Source organism: Mobula birostris, chromosome 4 (assembly GCF_030028105.1).
Source record: "Mobula birostris isolate sMobBir1 chromosome 4, sMobBir1.hap1, whole genome shotgun sequence".
NCBI classification, from domain to species: domain Eukaryota; kingdom Metazoa; phylum Chordata; class Chondrichthyes; order Myliobatiformes; family Myliobatidae; genus Mobula; species Mobula birostris.
The window spans coordinates 107,724,275-107,741,939 of record NC_092373.1 but is presented as its reverse complement, the minus strand read 5'-3'; the positions used below and the strand labels follow the sequence as shown (position 1 = coordinate 107,741,939).

Below are 17,665 nucleotides of genomic sequence, written 5' to 3'. Positions count from 1 at the left end.
TCTACCACTCACCTAAACTCCAGTAAAAATCTCAAAATTTGCAGTGACCCACAGGCCTGGGTATTTTTGGGAGGAAACTGGATCACTGATTCACTAACAGCAATTAATGAAAATTCTGTACTATGTACTCTCTTGCCATTCGCTAAATATATTACAGGTAACATCAAAATTAGCCTCTTAATTTTTGAAAGAGCGAACAAAAACAATGCAGGTGCAGCTGGGGTTGTCATTCTTGTTACGGCCATTGTGAGAACGCCAGTGTTTAGAGTGGCTTTGGCTCATCTGGCTCAGACCATAAGACATTGGAGCAGAATTAGGCCATTTGGCCGATTGAGTTTGTTCCACCATTTCATCATAGCTGATCCATTTTTCTCCTCCTGCTTTCTCCCCGTATTCCTTCATGCCCTGACTAATCAAGAATCTATCAATGTCTGCCTTAAATATACATACAGACTTGGCCTCCACAGCTGCCTGTGGCAGTGATTTCCACAGATTCACCGCACTCTGGCTAGAGCAATTCCCCCTCATCTCCGTCCCAAAGGGACACCCCTCTATGGTGAGGCTGTGTCCTCTGGTCTTAGACTCTCCCACCGTAAGAAATGTCCTCTCCACGCCACTATCTCAAGGCCTTTCACCATTCGATATGTTTCAATGATGTTAGCCTTCACTTTTCTGAATTCCAGTGAGTACTTCTTTGACAAGCTGTTCAAACCTGGAATCATTTTTATGAACCTTCTTTGAATCGCTTTTCTAAGATAAGGGGCCAAAAACTGCTCTCAATACTCCAAGTGAGGCCTCACCAGTGCTTTATAAAGTCTCAACATTACATTTCTTGCTTTTATATTCTAGTCCTCTTGAAAAGAATGCTAAATCGCATTTGCCTTCCCCGCCACAGACTCAACCTGCAAATTAACCTAGTCCTGATGAAGGGTCTCGGCCTGAAACGTCGACTGCACCTCTTCCTACAGATGCTGCCTGGCCTGCTGCGTTCACCAGCAACTTTGATGTGTGTTGCTTTCGTGAATCCTGAGGTTTTTACCACATTTAGGCCATGTAATTGACTTAAACTTGTGCTGTTGGAGAATGAATACTATTTCAAATAGTAACAGTTAATGCATTGTAGGATTACGTGCTGCAGTGCTCTTGTTCTCATAAATATGCGCCATACTACTTACAGTGTATTAGCGTGAATCATGAAGGGTCTTGGGCTGTAACAACGTGCTTATTCCTCTCCATAGGTGCTGTCTGATTTGCTGAGTTCCTCCAGCAGTTTGTGTGTGTTGCTCAAGTTTCCAGCATTTGCAGAATCTCTAGTGGGCATAAATAATTTACATTTCTCTTGTATTTTCTTGAAATGTGCCTTCTTTCTGGACGAAGAAAGTACTTCGTAGAATACAAGAGAATGCGGGATACTAATATAATTTATAGATTGATAAATTAATATAAATGCAGCCTTCCAAAGAGGATCAGCTATGAATGCATTACCATAGTGCTACAGTTGATCTTGAAAGTAAAGATTAAAACTTTGAAAGCAACTGTTAAATGAGTGCAGAGCTTGACCGTTCTTCTTTGCGTTGTATTGCAATGCTTATGCAATCCACTCAGAGTGTAGAGCTTTTTTTAAAACAAAAATTATTGTACTTTGTTTCAGCAGAGGTGAAAAACAGCCTCTGATTTTGAAATCTGGAGCAACAATAAGTTTTCTGAGTTACACAGTAATCTTTGTATTGCACTTTCTGTGTAATTGCAAGACTACATTCTTCAATCTGTTTTTTATCAGTATCTAGTTGGAACTTTGGATGGCACACAAAATCGAAGATTTTCATGGTACATGTGACAAATAATAAGCTAACCAATCCATAACAGAACTAACTGTGCAAGTAAGAAAATCTGGAAATTTGGATGGTGTCAGAATTGTTGTTTTCCTTCTTCAAATGTATACATCTGTTCCTATCATAGGAATTGCTTTGTGTTGTGTGAGAAGATAGCTGGAATAAAATAAGATGGTCTTCTTTACCTGTAATGGATGTGGAGAGTCTGTTAAGAAAACTCAAGTGGAAAAACATTTTAACATCTGTCGGAACTGCTCGTGTCTGTCATGTATTGACTGTGGCAAGGACTTCCGGTAGGCATCTGGTTTGCACGTCTACAAGTTCTGTGCATATTATATTATACTTTAAAGATTTTTGTATTATTTCTTTTACTACTTACGATTCCCTTCACCACACATCAAGTATTAACTGCAGAGTGATCAAACAGCAGTGAGGTTTTAATATAAGGCTGTTCATTAAGGGATATTTAGGATGCTGTGGAACAACTACTACTACTACTATGTCGACTCAGGCCTAGGGGGCCAGCGTCGGGCTGTGGAAAGTACTCTGTATTCTTCTCTCTTGGGAGGAAGCATTGAAGTTTCCATTGAGCTGTTGTCCATTACAGTACAACTAAGATTATCAATTCTTATTGTCACTATAATTCAGTTAGTTACTGAGTTCAGCTGACCACATCCATGCCAACTTTTTTGCCCATTTACACTAATCTCAGTTGTCTGCATTGAGTTCATATCCAGTGCTTTGCTTATTTAAGTACATGTCTAAGCATCTCTTAAATGCAATGATTGTATCTGCCTCCACCACCTCCAGACAACATCCTGATGAACATCTGTACTCTTTTCACACAGCCTTCCTGTAGTGTGGCGATCAGAACTGCACATAATACCCCGAGTGCAATCACCTTTACAAACGGGTGTTTGGTAAAGTTGCAATATGACATCCTAACTTTTATATTCCATATCCTGAACCTATATGCCTGTGTTAGACACTAGACACTAGAATACTACAGCACAGTGCAGGCCCTTCAGCCCTCAATGTTGTGCTGACCCATATATTCCTTAAAAAAAACATACTAAGCCCACACTACCCCGTAACCCTCTATTTTCCTGTCATCCATGTGCCTGGCCAAGAGGCTTTTAAATACCCCTAATGTTTTAGCCTCCACCACCATCCCTGGCAAGTCATTCCAGGCACCCACAACCCTCTGTGTAAGAAACTTAATCCTGATGTCTCCCCTAAACTTCCCTCCCTTAACTTTGTACATATGCCCTCTGGTGTTTGCTATTTGTGCCCTGGGAAACATAATCTTGTAGACCTCTATCAAGTCCCCTCTCATCCTTCTACGCTCCAAAGAGAAAAGTCCCAGCTCTGCTAACCTTGCCTCATAAGACTTGTTTTCCAATCCAGGCAACATCCTGGTAAATCTCCTCTGCACCCTCTCCATAGCTTCCACATCCTTCCTATAATGTGGTGATCAGAACTGAACACGATACTCTTTTAAGTGTGGTCTCACCAGAGATTTGTAGAGTTGCAACATGACCTCTCTACTCTTGAACTCAATCCCCCTATTAATGAAACCTAGCATCCCATAGGCCTTCTTAACCACCCTATCAACATGTGCAGCGACCTTGAGGGATGTATGGATTTGAACCCCAAGGTCCCTCTGTTCATCCACACTCTTAAGTAACCAACTGTTAACCCTGTACTCAGCCTTCTGGTTTGTCCTTCCAAAATGCATCACCTCACACTTAACCAGATTGAACTACATCTGCCACTTTTCTGCCCAACTCTGCATCCTGTCTATACAGGTATCCTCTTGTAACCTTCGACAACCTACAGCTCCATCAACAACTCCTCCAATCTTCCTGTCATCCGCAAACTTACTCACCCATCCTTCTGCCTCTTCATCCAGGTCATTTATAAAAATCACAAAGAGCAGGGGTCCCAGGACAGATCCTTGCGGCACTCCACTAGTCACCGACCTCCAGGTAGAATACTTTCCTTCCACTGCTACCCTCTGCTTTCTTCCTGTAGGCCAATTTTTTATCCAAACAGCCAAGGTCTCACTGATCCCATGCCTCATGACTTTCTGGATGAGTCTGTCGTGAGGGACCTTGTCAAATGCCTTGCTAAACTCCCTGTAGACCACATCTACCGCCCTACCCTCATCAAAAAAACTCAGTTAGGCTCGTGAGGCATGACCTTCCCTTCACAAAGCCATGTTGACTATCCTTGAGTAACTGTACTTCTCCAAGTGCTCGTAGATCCTATCCTTAAGAATCCTTTCCAATAGTTTGCAGACCACCGACATAAGACTCACCGGTCTGTAGTTCCCAGGATTCTCCCTATTACCTTTTTTAAACAAGGGAACTACGTTTGCCATTCTCCAATCCTCCGGCACCTCCCCTGCAGCCAAAGAGGATTCAAAGATCATAGCTACTACTCTAGCGATCTCTTCTGTCACTTCCCACAGCAACCTGGGGTATGTCACATCCAGCCCTGGGGACTTACCAATCTTGATGTTTTTAGGAAGATCCAACACTACTTCTTCATTAATCTCCACATTGTCCAGCACACAGGCCTGTTCTATTTCGACTTCCCCTGATCAAAGTGCTTTTCACTTGTGAATACTGAAGCAGAGTATTCATTTAGGACCTCCCCAACCTTCTCCACCTCCAGGCACTTATTGCCTTCTTTATCCTTTAGCGGCCCCGCCTTATTTCTTGTCATCCTTCTGTTCTTCACATACGCATAGGATGCCTTGGGGTTCTCCTTAATCCTACATGCCAAGGCCTTCTCATGCCCCCTTCAAGCTCTCCTAAATCCTTTCTTAAGCTCCTTCCTGGCTACCCTATATTTCTCATGGGCCCCTCCAGCTTCCTGCTTCTTATATCTAACATATTGTCAGTTTGATCTCCAGGATCCCTGTTCATCAGCATTTACACTAATCCCATTTGCCTGCATTGAGTTCATATCCAGTGCTTTGCTTCACAGTGGTTGGGATTAAATTCTACTGGCAATTCTCTGCCCAATTTTTCATCTGAAGTATATCGGCTTTAGCCTTAAATAACCTTTCTTTCTATCAACAATACCACCTACTTCCATTTGATCTACAAAGTTACTAGTCCCACGCCCTACACTCACATGCAAGTTGTTAATATACTGTATATCACAGATAGCAAGGTCCCAGTACTGATCCCTGCAATACACCACTGGTCACTGACTTCCAGTCAGAAAAACATGTCTATTCAGATTTTCACTGCTCCCACAATTTAAACTTGTATGCTGTTTGAAGTTTCTGGCTTGCTACCTTTTTGAAAGAAGATACTTACAAGTTTTAGCAAAAGTTATATTTTGGAATAAAAGGAATATTGATGTTGAAAGAGGTGAAAAGATGATGTTAAAACTTCTGCTTGATACTCACTGTTTCCATAAGAAAAAATGGATCTGATTTTAAATGATATTTATCTTTAATGATCATCTATTGCAGCCCCTTTATTTCTGACTTGCAATTTTAATCAGATAGTCCTTCCAGTACTACTAAATTCTGAAGCAGTTGCATTGTATGGGTTACTATCTCCACCCAGTGAAATGCACAGCATACATTCATTAATGAGTTTTCTGATTGCATTGCTGAATGAAGTATCATTTAACATTTCCTGCTAATAATAGTCTGTCAATAATCGTAGGGGAAATGATTATAAATCCCATACAAAATGCATTACAGAAGATCAGAAGTATGGTGGGAAAGGTTTTGAAGCTAAGGCCAAAAAAGGAGATGTGAAGCAGCAGCAGTGGATACAGGTATATACATCTCTCTCTAACTTCTTTACTGCTTCAAGACATAGTACTGTGGATTCTGGTTAATTGGGACAACTCTTCAAGGACAAAAACGAACGACAAAATAGCCAGGGTTCCCTTTGTTTAATTGGGGCAGGAGATGGTTGGTCGCATGCACTTACGTGGCTGTTAGATCCTACACTGTGCTGAGAGCGAACAGTTGTGTGTGCTTCTGTTATGTTATTCATTTGGGACAACGGATGCCAGTTCAAATAGCAGTGATTTTTGATCATTTTTTTTGACTAAAAAAATATTTGAGACCTTTGTCAAAAAAAGATTTGACACTAGCCAAAAAAGGGGAGAAATATCACCCTGTTGGGCCAAGTTAAAAGCCATCTGCCTAACACCATTCATCATCAGCCGTCAGAGATAACTGGAGTGGCAAAATCTCCAACTGCACGCTTGAACGTCAGCAAGATTAGCTGTGAGAAGAATAAGCATTATGCAAAAAGGGCAACAGGGAACATCCAAAGAAACGAAAGCATGAATTTAAGGATCCAGATGTTGAAGACTACCTCAGTCAATAGTTTTCTATTGTAACTGGACAAGGTAAACATGTCAGTGGAGCAATGTTTAAAAGAAAGCAGGTCTGATGAGCTGGGTCATGAAGATTTTAAAGCAACAGATGTTGCCTTGATGGAAATGTAGGCACCACATTAAATTCCAAGGAAGCACAAAAGCAGTGCTGCTGCTCTAAGTGCAGAAAAAATGGAAGTCTACAAAACTCCCCAACTTGCTTCAAAAATTTGTGCAGATGATATCTGCAATGCTGATGAAACAGGCCTTTTTATTTCTCTCGTGATGGTTCCCTTTGCTACAAACATGCGACACTACCAGGTTCAAAGAAAGCAATGGATTGCATAACTGTGTTGTGTTCAAATTTGTCAGGAACTGATGAAGACAAATTGGTTATTGGGAAAAACATTTATCTCAATGTTTGAAGGGGCTAAGAATGGATAGTTTACCATTCGAGTATTATGCCAGCCTATACTCGATGAGTTCCTCCGTCGGTAAGCATTACAAACTAATACACAGATCTATAGTACTGTAGTAATATTGGTGATGTTCAGATTTGTTCTGTATTTCACTTAAGTACAAAATTTGTTACTCATTTAAATGATAGTTTGTCTTTTTTATACCTTTTAAACTATTTCCATGAAACTTAGCCCCATTAGGATAATTGGAGCAACCATTTAATTAGGCCAAGATGTACTGGTCCTGATGCGTCCCAATTAGCCAGAATCCACCATTTCATTGTTAAAGATTTTAAAAAGCTGGGTGAATCACATGTATGTGCTGCTGAGCTTCTTAGTTCGATCTCACTGGAATTTTACTTACTGTATTTGTATAAACAACATTCAGAAGTTGTGGAAATTATCACAATTGTGTTAGGATATTAGTGAAGATCAACAAGATCTTTGGGCAATTAATTGGGATTTTGTGAATAAGCTGAAATGAGATTTTATGAATAAGATCTTATGCTGATTTTTGATAACATGTGCAAAGTTAAAACCAGAAACGCTAGCAGATGCAACAGATTAATTGTCTTCTTAGAAAAGACCTATTATTTTTATGATCTGTGCTTTTTATATATTGAATCAATTGGGGGTTCATTTTATGCCAATTTGACTGGTTTAATTCTAGTGTAGTCATATTTGAACCAAGAGCCCTTCTGGTGCATCAGATGTAGACAAAATATACCATGGCATGCTTGGAGAACTGCAGTGAAGGTTTTCTTTGTCACCTCACTGTTGTCATTGCTGACTATACTCTGGGCTAACTGACTCCTCTCTGGTTCCCACTTTACAATTGCTAGATTAAGTATTTATGGAAAGGGAATGCAGCTTTTCGATAATTGTTTGAAGTTCTAATCTTCCAACACCACTGCACTGTCTCCCCTGCTCACCACCTTCGTAGGTTAAATGGAACTTTGATTTTAAAAAGTTATTTTCTTTTTGTTTTTTTTTAAACTTTTAGGGGCAATAATACTTTGAGTTATCAGTGCTCTCAATTCCTCCCAAATCTCCTAGCTCTACATGTTCTTCTTTTAAGGCTGTCCTTGGAAACTACCACAAGGTTAAGCTTTTAGTCATTTTCTCTACCATTTCCTTCAAATTTTGTCTGATGATACTTCTGTGGATTGCCTTGGGACATTAAATTTGCCATGTAACTACTTACTGCTGTCACAAAGAAATAATGCTGAGGCTTTATAAGGCACTGATCAGACCTCACTTGGAGTATTATGATTAATTTTGGGCCCCATGCCTAAGAATGTGCTGGCTTTGGAATGGGTCCAGAGGAGGTTCACGAGAATGGTCCCAGGAATGAAAGGGTTAATGTATGGGGAACATTTTGAAAGTTTTACTTATTTAAAGATGTAGTGTGGAACAGGCCTTTCCGGTCCACTAAGCCACGATGCCGCCTAGTAACCCATTGATTTAACTATAGCCTAATCACAGGACAATTTAACGGTGACCAATTAACCTACTAACAGAACATCTTTGTATTGTGGGAGGAAATTGAAGCACCTGAAGGAAGCCCACATGTACACGGAAGGAATGTACAAATTTGCTTATAGAGGGCGTCAGAATTGAACTCCAAAGTCTGACACCCTAAACTGTAATGGCGTTGCACGAACCGCTAAGTTGCCGTGGCGCCTGATTGGTGGCTGTAGACAGGTATTGCTGCAGTTTAGAAGAATAAGGAGGAAATCTGATTGAAACCTTTTGAATATTGAAAGGCTTGAATATGTTTCCTATAGTCTGTGAGTACAGGACCAGAGGGCACAGCCTCAGAATAGAAGGACGGCCCTTTAGAACAGAGAGGAGGACAAATTTCTTAAGTTAGAGGAGGTGAATCTGTAGAATTCATAGAATATAGAACAATACTGCGTAGAAACATGTCCTTCAGTGCACAATGTTTTGTTGAACCAGCTAAAAAGTAAATTAAATAAACCCAAATACTAGTCTCTCCTACCTAATGTCCATATCACTCCAACTTCCTCATATTCATGTGCCTTTTAAAAGCTTGCTTAAAAGCTCTAATGTATTTGCCTCTGCCACCAGACCAGGCAGCACATTCCAGGCATCCCCACTCTTTGAGTAATAAAACTTACCCCTCACATCCCTTTTGAACCTACCTCCTCTTACCTTCAATGCATGCCGTCTGGTATTAGACATTTCAACCCTGGGAAACAGATACTCTCTGTCTACTCATAATCTTATAACCCTCTCTATCAGATCTTCTCTTAGGTTCTGCTGCTCTTCAGAATGCAACCCAAGTTTGCCCAGCCTCTCATGATACCATATGCACTCTAAACCAGGCAGCATCCTGGTAAACCTCTTCGTCACCCTCTCCAAAGCCTCAACATTCTTCCCGTAGTGGGGTGAGCAGAACTGCACACAATACTCCAGACGTGGCCTAACTAGGGTTCTATGAGGGTATAAGATAACCTCCTGACTTTTGAACTCAATGCCTTGACTAATAAAAGCAATCATTCCATAAGCTTTCTTAACCACCCTATGTAATCACTTTCATGGAGCTGTGAAGTTGGACCCCAAGATCTCACTGCTCAGCAACACTGTTAAGGGTCTCCTTTCACTTGCCCGACCAAGGTGCAATACCTCACATTTATCTGAGTTAAACCGCATCTGCAATTTCTTTGTCCATATCTGTATCTGCTTTATAACATGCTGTATTCTTTGCTAGTCTTCTATGTTATCCATAGCTTCACCAATCCTGATATCATCCAGAAACTTATTAACCCACTCATCTGCAGTGCCCATAAAAAGTATTCCCCCCACCAGAAGTTTTCATGTTTTATAGTTTTACAATGTTGAATCACAGTGGATTTAATTTGGCTTTTTTAACACTGATCAACAGAAAAAGACTCTTTCATGTCAAGGTGAAAGCAGATCTCTACAATGTGATCTAAATTAATTACAAATATAAAACACAAAATAATTGATTGCATAACTATTCACTCCCTTTAATATGACACACCAAGTCGTCACTGGTGCAGTCAATTGGTTTTAGATGTCACATAATTAGTTAAATGGAGATCAAGGTGTTTCAATTGATTGTAGTAAAAATACACCTGTATCTGGAAGGTCCAACTGCTGGTGAGTTAGTATCCTGGCAAAAACTACACCATGAAGACAAAAGAACACTCTGAGCAACTCCATCAAAAGGTTATTGAAAAGCACAGGTCAGGAGATGGATACAAGAAGATTTCCAAGTCACAGAATATCCCTTGGAGTCAATCATCAGGAAATGAAAAGAATATGGCACAGCTATATATCTGCCTAGAGCAGGCTGCCCTCAAAAACTGAGTGACTGTGCAAGAAGGGGACTAGTGATGGAGGCCACCAAGAGACCTGTGACCACTCTGGAGGAGTTACAAGCTTCATTAGCTGAGATGGGAGAGGCTGTGCAAACAACAACTGTTGCCCAGGTGCTTCACCAGTCGCAGCTTTATAAGAGAGTGGCAAAGAAAGAGCTACCATTTGGGGAAAAAAACCTCATGAAATCTTGGCTGGAGTTTGTCAGAAGGCACATGGGAGGCCCTGAAGTCAGCTGGAAGAAGGTTATATGGTTTGATGAAATCAAAATTGAGCTTTTTAGCCATCAGACACCATGTGTCATCAAAAACACACCATGAAGCATGGTGGTGGCTGCATCCTGCTGTGGGGATACTTTACTTCAGCAGGCCCTGGAGGGCTTGTGAAGGTAGAGAGTAAAATAAATGCAGCAAAATACAAGGAAATCCTGGAGGAAAACTTGATGCAGTCCGCAAGAGAACTGTGACTTGGGAGAAGATTTGTTTTCCAGCAAGACAATGACCCAAAGCATAAAGCCAAAGTTACACAGGAATGGCTTAAAACGACAAAGTTAATATCCTGGAGTGGCCAAGTCAGAGTCCAGACCTCAATCCAATTGAGAATTTGTGGCTGGACTTGAAAAGGGCTGTTCACTCATGATCCCCATGCAATCTGACAGAGTTTGATCAGTTTTATAAAGAAGAATGGGGAAAAACTTGCAGTGTCCAGATGTGCAAAGCTGATGGAGACACAGACTCAAGGCTGTAATTGCTGCCAAATGTGCATCTACTAAATACTGACTTGAAAGGAGTAATTATGCAATCAATTATTTTTATGTTTAATAATTGTAATAAATTTAGACCAATTTGTAAAAAATTGTTTTCACTTTGACGCAAAAGGTCTTTTCTGTTGATCAGTGTCAAAAAAGCTAACTTAAGTCCACTGTGATACAATGTTGCAGAACAATAAAACATGAAAGCTTCCAAGGGGGGGTGAATACTTCATATAGGCACTGTAAATTTTCATCTGGGTCATTTATATACATCACATCGCAAACAGCAGAGGTCCCATCACAGACCCCTGCAGAACACCACTAATTACAGACGTCCAGCTCGAATAAATCCCTTCGACCACAATGTCGCAGGCCAGTTCTGATTCCAAGCAACCAATTCGCTGCGGACCCCATGCATCCTGATCATGGATTAGCCTCCCACTAGGGACTTTGTCAAGCACCTTAAAAAAAAAAATCCACTGCTCTGCCTTCATCAATCCTCTTGTCACCTTATCAAATAAACTCAAATCAAGTTGGTAAGACACAACTTGCCACGCAGAAAGCCATACTCCCTAATTAGGCCATGGTTTCCAAATACTCATGTCTTTTTTTTATTAATCTTTTTATTGATTTATATCAGCCTTGATATATACAAACAAGAGGAAAATTGTCTCAAATATATATATCAATAACAATACAAACAAAAAGTGAAATAGACATTATCAAAATCATACATAGTATTAAGCAAATACATAATATAAAAAAAAGACAACTAATTATCTTATCAATTCATAGAGAGAGAAAAAAAACTAAGTTTTTAAAATGAGAGGGGAAAAAACCCCACTACACTATAAGGAAAAAAACGGGGACTGGTCAGCCCATTCTGAGGATATGACTTTCTGATCAAATCTAAAATTTTTGAAAAAAAATTGAAAGAGTAATAAATCAAATGAAAATAATGAATAAAAGGTTGCCAGATTTGCTCAAATTTGAAGGATATATCAAATGTCCAACTTCTTATTTTCTCTGAACTTAAACAGGACATCATGGAGGAAAGCCAACAAAAGACAGTAGGTGGATTAGAATCGATATATCCTATCTCTGAGAATTTTCTCCAGCAAATTTCCCAACAACTGACATGAGACTCATCAGTCTATAGTTCTCGGGATTTTCCCTTGTTCCCTTCTTAAATAGAGATGCAGCGGTAGCTGCTCGTCAGTCCTCTGGGGACTGGCCTGTGCCTAGAGAGGACAGGAAGATACTGGTCAAGGCCCCAGCAAATCTCGTTTCTTGCCTGCCTCAATAAGCTGAGGTAAATCCCATCAGGCCCAGGGGACTTTGCCACAGACAGCTGTGGTGGCCTAGTCATTGGTTATATTTAAAATAGAGGTTGATAGGATCATGATTAGGAAGGGCGTCAAAGCTTGTGGGGAGAAGACAGGAGAATGGGGTTGAGTTGATAATAAAGCAGCCATAATGGAATGCAGAGCAGGCTCAGTGGGCTGCGTGGCCTAATTCTACTCCCATGTCTTATGATCTTACTGAATGCAATTGTTTCAGTACATTATTAGTTCTATTTTAAAACTACCTATTATACTCAGGAATTAAAGTCCATTTATATATGTAAAAGTTATGGTGAACATTTCTAAAACAATGCAAATTTTAAAAACTGAGGATGAAAATCTATTTCAGATATTAACACTTTTGCAGTAACTGATTTGTGTTTCACACATTCTGTCTGTTTGATTCAGCCCACATTTTATTTTGTCTAACTGTACCTTCAAGAACAGTTTTCAGGTAAGCTGTGTAGCTCCAAAACATAGTGCACATGTTAGAAATCTGAAATAAAAATGAAAACTGCTGGAGATAGCCAACAGATCAGGCAGCATCATTAGTGAGTGAAATAAGGTCAATAACTTTTTCATCAGATCCTTTGCTGCTGGTTTAATATAGGGTCAGAGGAATATTTATGGTGCGTTGTGTGTAAAGCAGAATCCATAATTATGATATAAAAGTGCCATACTGAGCCTAGTGTGAACAGAGACCTATTATAAGCCAAATGCTCTGGACCATTCATCTCTAATCACATTAAACTGTCACCTCATTTATCACCATGCAACAAAATACAGAACTTTGGTCCAAATGGGATACAATGATCTTGCACCCATGAGCAATGATTATTTTTCAGCCTGGTTATGATAAAATGTTTGTACCATTTTTTTAAATATATAAAAGACAGTAGATTATGATCAGTTTGTTTTTGATGTGAAGTATGAAGTGTTTATCTGGAATTAGTATCCCATACATGGAAGCCAGGTGGCAGTAGTTACTATTTTACTGATAGCTTAAGCTTCTCTCCAGCAGTTCCAGTTTTATGACCAGGCTACTTTTCTCAAATCTGTGCCTGTTTTCCCTGTTTGTCTTGGTCTTGTCTGTAAATTCACAACTTTCTCTTGTTTCTTTCCTGTTTCCCCTTGTGCTTCCTCTTGGCCCATCATGAGACCACTTGACCCTTTTAACAATAATCTTGACACTGCAGTCCTGATGAAGAGTCTCAGCCGGAAACATCGACTGGATACTCTTTTCTGTAAATGCTGTCCGGCCTGCTGAGTTCCTCCAGCATTCTGTGTGTGTCTTACTTGGATTTCCAGCATCTGCAGGTTTTCTCTTGTTTATGATGACACTACGGATTACTGATTCCTGTGCTAGCCAAAAATGTAAATACTTTTGTCTTCTGATACTATCTCCTTCACTTTCGAATCTGTTGTAATCATCCTACCCAATGACAAATCTTAAGACTTTCCATTCTTGCAAACTGTCATTCCAATTTCAATCTCTTTCTTCCACAAATGTGTTGCAACCTCCCAAGTACATACCCACCATTCCCAGTGCTCTGTGTTTAAATCCTACCAATTGGGTTCCCTTTTACCATGACGTACAGCCAACCTTTATCTATCTATTTCTCCTTGCTACCCTCTGCCCACCTTGAGCTGTCAGCATTCTTTACCTAGTTGTCCACTTCATCCTTCTCTTATCAGCTGTCTGCCATTGTCCAGTTGGATGAAACCGCACTAAATTATTACATTCTTAACATTATAGTCGTGGCCAAAAAATCATCTGCAAAGGTTTCTCTAGCCCAAAACGTAGACTGTTCATTAAATGCTGCCTGACTTGCTGGGTTGTTCCAACATTGTGTGTGTGTTGCTCAAGATTTCTAGCATCTGCAGAATCTCTTTTGATAAGTTATATCTGTACTTTGACAATTGATGTTGACGGTTACCTGGCTGAGTACTAAAGATCTGTGCAGATCAACTGGCTGGAGTATCTATGGACGTATTCAAACTCTCTTCTGCAGTCTGAGGTTCCCACTCGCCTCAACAAGGCATCTAGTGTACTGATGCTGAAGAAGAGCATGGATATGTACTTTAGTGACTGCTGTCTGTTGGCACTAACCTCCAACTGTAATGAAGTGCCTGAGAGGTTGGTCATGGTGCCAGTCTGCTCTTGTCTCAAAGATTAACTGAATTGGTTCCAATTTGCCTACTGACACAACAGGTCAAGAGCAGATGTGATTTCTCTAACTTTTCACTCTGCTTTGGGCCATCTGGACAACAGAATCTCTTGTGTCAGGCTGCTGTTCATCGATTACAGTTTGGCATTCAATGCGGTGATCCCACCCAAGTTCATCATCAAGTTTCAAGACATGGGCCTCTGAACCTCCATCTGCAGCTGGATACTTGTTTTCCTCAGTCAGTGAGGATTTCAGTAACAGTATGTCCTCCTCATTGACCATCAACACAGGTGGACCTCAAGGATGCACCTTTGCCACCCTTTCTACTCTCAATACATAAATTACTGTTTGGTTTTGCACAAATCCAAGGCCATTTTCAAATTTGCTGTCTGCACTACTTTTGCTGGAGGAATCACAGGTGGTGATGAGTCAGGTTACCGAAGTGAGATACAGATGCAAGAAAAAGTTTGTGAACCCTTTGCAGTTACATCATTTTCTGGATTAATTACTCATAAAATATGGTCTGATCTTCACCTAAGTCACAATAATAGACAAACACAAACTGCCTAAACTAATAAAACATAAATAATTGTACTATTTCTCGTCAATACTGAGCGTATCATTTAAGCAATCACAGTTTAGGTTCAAAAAGGTATGTGAACCTCTGGGGTAATGCCTTCTACAAAAGCTTTTTGGAGTCAGGTGTTCCAATCAATGAATGCTGAAGGAGGTGGAAAAGAACCCGAGGGTAACAGCAAAAGACCTGCAGAAATCTATAGAACTTGCTAAAGTGTCTGTTCATGTGTCCACTTTAAGAAAAACACCGAGCAAGGATTTTATTTTGAAGGACACCACAGAGGAAACCACTGCTCTCCAAAAAAACACATTGCTGTATGTTTCAAGTTTGCAAAAGACCACCTGGATGATCCACAACCCTTCTGGGACAATGTTCTGTGGACAGATGAGACAAAAGTTGAACTTGGCAGAAACTCAAACCACTAAGTTTGGAGGAAAAAGGGCACTCCACACCAACATCAAAACCTTATCTCACTGTGAAGAATGGTTGAAGGAGCATCATGGTTTGGGGCTGCTTTGCTACCTCAGGGCCTGGGCAGCTTGCAATCATTGAGAGAACAATGAATTCAGAATTGTATCAAGACATTTTACAGAAGAATGTCAGGGTAGCGGTTCGTCACCTGAAGCTTAATAGAAGTTGGATGATGCCACAAGATAATCACATGAAATACAAGAGTAAATCAACAACAGAAAGGTTTAAAATGAAGAAAATTTGTGTTTTGGAATGGCCAAGTCAGAGTCCAGCCCTTAACCAACCTTGAGATGCTATGGCACGAATTGAGGAGGGCTCATGCAAGGTATCCCAGAAATGTTGATGAACTGAAATAGTTTGGTATGGAGGAATGGTCTTAAATTCCTCCTCAACATTATGCAAGTCTGATCAGCAGCTACTGAGGTGGAGGTTATTGCTGCTAAAGGAGGTCTACCAGTTATTAAATACAAGGGTTCACATAACTTTTTCCAGCCTGGACTGTGAATGATTACACAATGTGTTCAATAAGAACATATACAAACAAGATAAAATCTGTAGATACTGGAAATCCAAGCAACACACACAAAATGCTGGAGGAACTCTGCAGGCCAGGCAGCATTTATGGGGGGAAAAGGTACAGTCGACGTTTTGGGCTGAAACCCTTCGGCATGACCCTTTCAGCATTTTGTGTGTGTTGTTGACATGAAGAGTACAATTGTTTGTGTGTAATTAGTTTAGGCAGGTTCTGTTTGTCTATTATTGTGACTTGGATGAAGATCAAACCACATTTTATGATTAATGCAGAAAACAAGTAATTGCAAAGGGTTTACGAACTTTTTCTTGCAACTGTAGGTAATCTAGTTGAGTGGTGAAGTTACAACAACCTCTCACTCAAAATAAGTAAAAGTGAAGAACCAATTGTTGACTGAAGGAACTGGCATAAACCTAATCACTACAGCTTAGCTATGCTATTACCACTTAGCACTAAAATTTACATTTTTTCGTTGTGATTTTTAGAAAAATTAAGGAGAATTTATGTTTAGTTTGTTTTCTAGTGAAGTCAGCGTATATGATGCTTTATGTCTGATGCTGCAGTGAACAAGATTTTCATTGCACCTGTGCATGTATTTGTGCATATGACAATAAACCAGATTTTGAAACTCTGAATCCTTCCTTGCATTCCACTTCTGTTTCCCATCACCTTGCTACCCCCTCCTGGCCACATCATCCTCATCAACAAGAGAATACCAGTGACATTATCTGTTAATTAATGACAAACAGCTGTATTTCAAAGGTACATTTAATGTCAGAGAAATGTATACAATATACATCCTGAAATACTTCTTCTTTGCAACCATCCATGGAAACAGAGGAGTGCCCCAAAGAATGAATCACCACCACTTCCTTGAATCTCTACTAACTCTAAACTCTAATCTTCTCAGACTGTTTGTTTAAGATACCACTATATGTGCAGATATCTCCACTAACTAAATATTGGGAGGACTCGTCACTGGCTGCTGTCACAAATTCTGTTGCCTAGCCACTGAATCTATATCTCTCCATTGAATTTTTGTGGTCTTGGGGTCATATTTGACCTTCATGAGTTTCAGACAAAGAATTCACACTATCATATTATTATGCTGGTAAGTGTGAGGCAAAAGCAGATGAGAGGATACCTAAGTGGAGAATAAGTGCCACCAAAGATTGGTTAAACTAATGGTTAATTCTGTGCTTGTAATCATTGCCCTCTTTCTGCACTTACCATACTTGTAGTTGATTTGAAAGTGGGTTAGCGGCATAATTATGGTGTAATGTGCACAAAGGATAAAAGCAGTCTCCATTATTGTGACAGTATAATGCCTTTATTTTCTACATGCACAGAAAATCCATGAAGCAATGAACAACTCAAAAGTTAGTCCAAGGGTGCGTGAAATTTTAGAACTAATGAATTCTTATGAGAACATACCACAAAAAAAAGCCAAGTTTCAGGTTTGTTTCCTTTATTTTTAATTTAATTCCTTACCGGTAATGTAATTATGCTAAGGTATTGGCTGAATAATTGCTACATATTGTACTGTTATGAATTCTGGGTTCTTAATCAGTAAATGGTAATTTAATATAATGCATTGGAATTTGTTCAGAATGGTTATATTTGAAAGATGCAAACCACTTTCTTAACCCTAAAAGAAAAGTCAATAGATTTTCTGCAGTGTCCCTAGTGATTTTATTCATGTAAAAATGCCCTTGTACTATGTAATATGTTATGTTATTCTGCTGTCTTTAAGAGATTTTGCAGATTAGAATGTGCTCATCCATTTTAGACTACAGTCAGAAACACCTGGC

At 39.8% G+C, this 17,665-nt stretch overlaps 1 protein-coding gene across 4 annotated transcripts in view; it reads left to right on the top strand.

The window, feature by feature from the left end:
* lyar (Ly1 antibody reactive homolog (mouse)) overlaps positions 1 to 17,665 on the top strand; it is a 36,479-nt gene that overhangs the window by 1,420 nt on the left and 17,394 nt on the right. For 3 of the 4 annotated variants that reach the window (XR_011885744.1, XR_011885745.1, XM_072255893.1), the window contains exons 2-4: positions 1,960 to 2,125; positions 5,522 to 5,636; positions 17,204 to 17,311. Coding sequence is in view for 2 of the 4 variants with exons in the window: in XM_072255893.1 (XP_072111994.1) it covers positions 2,004 to 2,125; positions 5,522 to 5,636; positions 17,204 to 17,311 (345 nt within the window). In the remaining 2 variants the exon portion in view is untranslated. The remainder of the gene's footprint in view (positions 1 to 1,959; positions 2,126 to 5,521; positions 5,637 to 17,203; positions 17,312 to 17,665) is intronic. The other variant, XM_072255894.1, reaches the window with a different exon arrangement.